Source organism: Sprattus sprattus (assembly GCF_963457725.1).
Source record: "Sprattus sprattus genome assembly, chromosome: 1".
In the NCBI taxonomy this organism is placed as follows: Eukaryota; Metazoa; Chordata; class Actinopteri; order Clupeiformes; family Clupeidae; genus Sprattus; species Sprattus sprattus.
In genome coordinates this window covers 78,308,988-78,316,310 of record NC_137920.1, presented here as the reverse complement: position 1 = coordinate 78,316,310, position 7,323 = coordinate 78,308,988, and the positions used below count along the sequence as shown (strand labels likewise).

At 43.9% G+C, this 7,323-nt stretch overlaps 1 protein-coding gene across 1 annotated transcript in view; it reads left to right on the top strand.

The window, feature by feature from the left end:
* Window positions 1-3,571, top strand: part of smyd4 (SET and MYND domain containing 4) — a gene marked incomplete at both ends in the record, with an annotated part of 10,499 nt that extends 6,928 nt beyond the window's left edge. Inside the window, 4 exons of the mRNA XM_080836162.1 lie at window positions 347-482; window positions 812-928; window positions 1,167-1,290; window positions 3,442-3,571. Coding sequence (XP_080692288.1) covers window positions 347-482; window positions 812-928; window positions 1,167-1,290; window positions 3,442-3,571 — 507 coding nt within the window. The remainder of the gene's footprint in view (window positions 1-346; window positions 483-811; window positions 929-1,166; window positions 1,291-3,441) is intronic.
* Window positions 3,572-7,323: the final 3,752 nt, after the last annotated feature.

Below are 7,323 nucleotides of genomic sequence, written 5' to 3'. Positions count from 1 at the left end.
TTGCTCCCTCAGTGGACCGCTTCAAGAGCCTCTTAAAGACCCACCTTTTTAGACAGGCATTCTGTTAATTTATTCTTTACACCTTTCACAAGGCCTACTGTATTAACCCTTGTGCTGATTATTATCTTATTGTATGGTCTTAACATTTGTTTTGCTTTTACTGCTTTTATATGGTTTTGTATATGCCTGTTAGGTTTTATGCTGTGTGTATGCCTTCCTGTGTTTGTACATTGGCCTACTTTGAACTGAATTGTAAAGCACTTTGTGACTGTTTTGTCTGCGAAAGGCGCTATACAAATAAAATGTACTTACTTACTTACTATTCATGTTTCTGTTGTTCCTACAGACGGGTGCTGGGGGGTATGTGTGTGTGCGTACGGGATGCTCTGGGCGGCTGTCCGGTGGGGAGGTGGAGGAGACTCTGCAGGTCGTCAAAGCTCTGCTGGATCAGGCTCTGGAGCTCCTGGATATGGACAGACCAGGTGTGTGTGTGTGTGTGTGTGTGTGTGTGTGTGTGTGTGTGTGTGTGTGTGTGTGTGTGTGTGTGTGTGTGTGTGTGTGTGTGTGTGTGTGTGTGTGTGTGTGTGTGTGTGTGTGTGTGTGTGTGTGTGTGTGTGTGTGTGTGTGTGTGTGTGTGTGTGTGTGTGTGCGTGCATGTGGTATGTGTGCGCAACCCATCTCAATGATCTCACTCACTCACTCACACTCTTTCTCTCTCTCCTCTCCTCTCTCTCTCTCTCTCCTCTCCTCTCTCCCCTCCTCTCTCTCTCTCTCTCTCTCCTCTCCTCTCCTCTCTCTCTCTCTGTGTTAGTTGAGGCCCTTCGGCTTCTCCAGGAAGCGACGTGTCGATCAAAGCGCCACCTGCTGGCCACTAACAGACTGCAGGGGCAGGTCTCTGATGCCACAGCCAGAGCCTACGCAAGCATGGGTGAGTTTCACACACACACACACACACACACTCACACACACATTCTCACACACATTCTCACACACACACACACACTCACACACACACTCTCTCACACACTCTCTCACACACACACACACTCTCTCACACACACACACACACACACACTCTCTCACACACACACACACACACACACACACACACACACACACACACACACACACTGCCTCTGCCTCACACTAATACCATTGTGGTGCAGGTGACTGGAGTGAGGCAGCCTCTCACCTGGGCCTGAGCTTGGCGTCCGTGCGCTGCCAGTTTGGAGAGGACAGCGTGGAGGCGGGCCAGCAGCTCTTCAAGCTCACACAGCTGCATTTCAACGGGTCAGTAACACACACACACACACACTCACACATACACACACACACACACACACACTGCTGTCAGTTTGGAGAGGACAGCGTGGAGGCGGGCCAGCAGCTCTTCAAGCTCACACAGCTGCATTTCAACGGGTCAGTCACCGGCAGGGGGTGGTGCCTGAGGTGCCAATCAGCAGGGGGAAGGGCTAGAGGTGCTGTCAAGCCAAGAAGGCACCGGATGCCTAAAAGAGCCCGGGTGACGTAATGTTGACTCTTGAGTGACAGTTTCTATGCCAACGTTAGCATTACGTAACCCGGTCACCGCGTACCCCGGCCGCTTATTAGCTTTAAGTCTCAAGAGTCGTTCGAAAGCCATCAGCTACTTTTTAGTCGCTTAATATTGTGCCTAAACGGACACTACGCATCTGGACACTTTTTAGCTATCAGTCAGAGAGTCTCAAGAGTTGTTCGAAAGCCATCTGGTACTTTTTAGCCGCTTAATATTGGCTGCCGGTCTTTTGTAAGTAAGCACTCATCAACACGTTTCGCCGCTAGCATCTATATTGCTAATAGCAATTCCTCCTTTTGTGCGACAATATTAAGCGACTAAGAAGTAGCTGATGGCTTTCGAACAACTCTTGAGACTCTCTGACTGATAGCCAAAAAGTGTCGGGGTACATAGTGTCCGTTTAGGCACAATATTAAGCGACTAAAAAGTTTTAGCTACACCTGCCTGATGGTATTCTGTAAGTTAGCAATGTCCGCTAGCATATCAAAGCTAGCAATCCCCGGTTGTTCTTTAGTAAAATGTTGTGCAAACAATGCCCTGTTTTGTTCCAATGTAATTGTGGGTGCCGTCAGATATGTCTAAAAATCACAAAACATTAAGGAGTTTCTTAATTTAAGCACAACAACTGATGAATAGCTTCAAGCTAACAAGATAGCTTGTTACACTAGCACGAGCTAGCTAGCTGATGGAATGTGCTTACTTTGATACATACATTTGATTTATATAAACTAGCGAATCAACAACTTTCCTACCAAAGTCAAACATCAAGTACATGGTTGTTTTGGTTGGTTTATTGTAGGTCAAATACAAGCAAGCCGGTCTCAGGTAGCGAAGTTCAATGCAATATGCTCTGAAGTAAATCGCGTTATGAGCGATAAAGAGCCTGGGTGACGTATTGGCGTTGGCATAGCAACTGTCACTCAAGAGTCGTTCGAAAGTCAACATTACATCACCCGGGCTCTTTTAGGCATCCGGTGCCTTTTTAGCTTGACAGTGCCACTAAGCAGGGGGAGGGGCTAGAGGTGCCACTCGGCAGGGGGAGTGGTCTAATAACTGGGTCCCAGTATCACTAAAAACACAGTTCTAGTAACACTTATAACTAATAACACAGTTCTAGAAACACTTATAACTAATAACACAGTTCTAGAAACACTTATAACTAATAACACAGTTCTAGTAACACTTATAACTAATAACAGAGTTCTAGTAACACTTATAACTAATATCACAGTTCTAGTAACACTTATAACTAATATCACAGTTCTAGTAACACTTATAACTAATAACACAGTTCTAAAAACACTTATAACTAATAACACAGTTCTAGTTACACTTATAACTAATAACACAGTTTGTAGGGGAAGCTTTTCAGCAGCCACTTCTGAGAACAGAGTATTCCAGACAACGCGCGTCTTTAAGTATAGAGTGGTTTATTTGTCTTACGGTTAATATTTGCCACTTCACTAGTAACATAACTAATAACACAGTTCAAGTAACACATCGGCTCCCAAACTGGGGTACGCTGACCCCCAGGGGTACGTGAAGTGGTTCAGGGGTATGCGGGGAGAACATTTTAATTGCATTTTCAAAGTGAAAAAACCCATTTTATGAAGCTGGAGATTGAATGTCTGAAGGGGTAGGGGGACTGGAAAAAGTTTTGGGAACCACTGAAGTAACACATATAACTAAAAACAGGGTCCTAGTAACACATATAACTAAAAACAGGGTCCTTGTAACACTCATAACTAATAACAGTGTGTCTGTGTGTGTGTGTGTCTGTGTCTGTGTCTGTGTGTGTGTGTGTGTGTGTGTGTGTGTGTGTGTGTGTGTGTGTCTGTGTGTGTGTGTGTGTGTGTGTGTGTCTCTCTCTCTCTGTCTCTCCTCAGAGGTCAGGCAGGGCAGGCCCTCTCTGTGCTGGCTGAGGCTCGGCGGGTTCTCTCCCTCTACCTTCACGCCCACAGTCAGGAACTACAGGACCTCAGAGACATGGAAGACTGCCTCAGGGCCACACTGTGAACACACACACTCACACTCACACTCACACTCACACTCACACTCACACTCACACTCACACTCACACTCACACTCACACTCACACACACACACAGCCCCCATCAGAGGAAAGTAGACAAAATCATCAACGTTTTACGTAACGTAATAACACTCATCATCATCACAGGCACGTCATACAATCTGAAAATGTCCTTAAAACATTCCGACTATGTAGATTAAATTTAAATATAAAACTGAATTGGTAATTTATTAGACTGGTGTTTTTTGGAGTTGTGTCTGTTTGTGTGTGAGAGAGAGAGAGTGTGTGTGCGTGCATGCGTGCGTGCGTGTGTGTGTGTGTGTGTGTGTGTGTGTGTGTGTGTGTGTGCGTGTGTCTGCATGTGTGTGCATGCATGCGTGCGTGTGTGTGTGGTGTGTGTGATTGACCAGGAGGGGGAGCTCACAGTGCATGCTAGATCAGAAAGGGAGTTTCCTCACCAAAGAGGCCACATCTCCAGTCTTAATCAGGTGTAAATAATGTCTTATGATGGAGTAGCAAAAACAGGTAGATGTAAATTATAGATCATCTGAGATATAACATAAACAAATGTAATAATGGTTACAACACTTATAATTAGATTTTGCCAAGTAGCGATTATTAAAATACATTCGTTTGGATATTAGGCATTGTAGCCAGTAATTTCAACAGTGGGACCAATTACTGGCTATCATTTTGTTAATCATCATAAATATTTCAGAGATGTCTGCAGGTTCCTGACGGAAACTAATTTAGTCTGTGACTCAGTCTTGGTCACTAAGCTGATCTGTCAAAGACTAGCCTTGAGGCCTGTAACCACGGAGATGAGTCTTCTCTCTAGAACCCTCTAGAACCCTCAAATCACCAGAGGTGCTTGTGCTGTAAGTGTAGGCCCTGACTGTAAGTAACAAGAAATGTATTAAATTAGATCAAACCGCAGTGTAAATGCGTGAAATATATATTAAATGAGATTAAACCGCATGTGTAAATACGTGTAGTATATGAGATGAGATTAAACCGCATGTGTAAAAACGTGTAGTATATGAGATGAGATTAAACCGCATGTGTAAAAACGTGAAATATATATTAAATAAGATTTAAACCACATGTGTAAATACGTGAAATATATATTAAATGAGATTAAACCGCAGCGTAAATACATGAAATATATATTAAACAAGAGCAATCCGAGATTTCTGACCTCCTCCAAGGAGGTACATAAATCCGGATCCATAATCCGGATCATCCTGAAATTTGAATGGGGATGTCCCAGGACCAAGATCCACCTCTTGTGAAAATTTCAGAAAGATCCGCCCAGTAGTTTCTGAGAAATCTTGTCCACAGACAGACAAACAGACAGACGGACAAATAAATTAACGGACCCGATCGCATAACCTCCTTGCTGGAGGTAATAAGATTAAACTGCATGTGTAAATATGTGAAATATATATTAAATTAGATTAAACCGCAGTGTTAATGCGTGAAATATATATTAAATGAGATTAAACCGCAGCGTAAATACATGAAATATATATTAAATAAGATTTAACTGCATGTGTAAATACGTGAAATATATATTAAATGAGATTAAACTGCAGCGTAAATATGTGAAATATATATTAAATGAGATTGAAGTGCAGTGTGCATTACTCAGTCTGCTGCTTAATGGAGAAGTGGAGATTGGATGAGCTGAGGTCTATATCAGAGTGAGATGTGCCAGCCTCCATCTCCGTCCCGCCAGGGTAATGCCCACGCGCCAACCAAAGGGCAATGATCTCACTGACCTTTCTACTGATGATGAGCTGTCTCCCGGTGGTGATGTAAGACCACGGAGCGGACGGAGAAACATCCGCGCGGAGCCGGAGCGGCCGCCACGGCAGGTGTGCCAGGAGGATCTCATAAACACAACATTGAGCTTGTCACCGCGGCTCATCAAGGACGAGGTCGAAGCAGAGGACGCAGACTCAGCCGTGCGCTTTCAGTTGGTACAGGGACAGGGCTGACTCAAGAGGGCTTCAGGTGGTGCAGGGACAGGACTGATGCTTCAGGTGGTACAAGGACAGGGCTGACTCAAGAGGGCTTCAGGTGGTACAGGGACAGGGCTGACTCAAGAGGGCTTCAGGTGGTACAGGGCTGACTCAAGAGGGCTTCAGGTGGTGCAGGGACAGGGCTGACTCAAGAGGGCTTCAGGTGGTGCAGGGACAGGGCTGACTCTTTTCAGGGAAGGGTAATTTTCATATTCTTAGGGGATGGACACGGTTACGCAATGCCAGTGGACATCAATGATGTTTCTAAAAGTGACTGAATAAAGTCTACACACCTAGCTGAGTCCTCTGAATGCTGCGAGAGATGGATTCTCTCAAATTTCCCACATGCATAGCTCAGGAGAATACTGCCAGATTAAATGAAATCAGACTGAGCGGTATGGTAGTTTCTTAAACATTTGAGTTGTTGTACTCCAGTAGTTCCTCGTTAAAGGTAGGGATTGCTTAAAATCGTAGTTAACAATGGCTTGGTGACGGCATAGCCGACCCATGATACAGCAGCCTAAATATTATTTTAAAAACTCGGGTTGACTCACACAAGCGAAACATTCGGTAAACAAACAAACTCATGTACATTATGGGCTGCTTAAAAAAATTAAGAGTATACCCACTTCTTCAGGGACCACTGCACCACTGGGTTAAACCATAACCGCACAGAAGGGGTACAGCCATCTTATCTTCCTGACAGGCCTGCTGAGGTGAGTGTTCAATGATGTGGTGATGAGAGCCTGACCTACATGCAGGGCGCTCGGGGACCGCTGAGGAAGGTTAGTGTAGGTGTGCTGTTTTAAAGAAACACGTTAGTGTAGGTGTGCTGTTTTAAGGAAACACGTTAGTGTAGGTGTGCTGTTTTAAAGAAGCACGTTAGTGTAGGTGAGCTGTTTTAAAGAAGCACGTTAGTTTAGATAAGCTGTTTTAGAGAAGCACGTTAGTTTAGGTGAGCTGTTTTAAGGAAGCGCGTTAATTTAGGTGAGCTTTTTTAAGGAAGCACGTTAGTTTAGGTGAGCTGTTTTAGAGAAGCACATTAGTTTAGGTGTGCTGTTTTAAAGAAGCACGTTAGTGTAGGTGAGCTGTTTTAGAGAAGCACGTTAGTTTAGGTGAGCTGTTTTAAGGAAGCGCGTTAATTTAGGTGTGCTGTTTTAAAGAAGCACGTTAGTGTAGGTGAGCTGTTTTAAGGAAGCGCGTTAGTTTAAGTGAGCTGCTTTAAGGAAGCGCGTTAGTTTAAGTGAGCTGTTTTAAGGAAGCGCGTTAGTTTAAGTGAGCTGTTTTAAGGAAGCACGTTAGTGTAGGTGAGCTGTTTTAAGGAAGCACGTTAGTTTAAGTGAGCTGTTTTAAGGAAGCGCGTTAGTTAAGGTGTGCTGTTTTAAGAAGCACATTAGTTTAGGTGAGCTGTTTTAAGGAAGCACATTAGTTTAGGTGAGCTGTTTTGAGGGTTAGGGTAAGTGTAGGTGAGCTGTTTCAAGAAGCGCGTTAGTTTAAGTAAGCTGTTTTAAGGAAGCGCGTTAGTTTAGGTGAGCTGTTTAAAGGAAGCACATTAATTCTGTTGCGTGGTTTATGAGTCTACCATCTACCAAGATGAATAACGTTGATTAAACTTGACAGAGAAAAGGTTAATGAGAAATTAACAAATAGCATTGCTAACAATAGGCTAACCAATATAGTACAAATTAAGGGCTCGTGAACAAACTTAAACT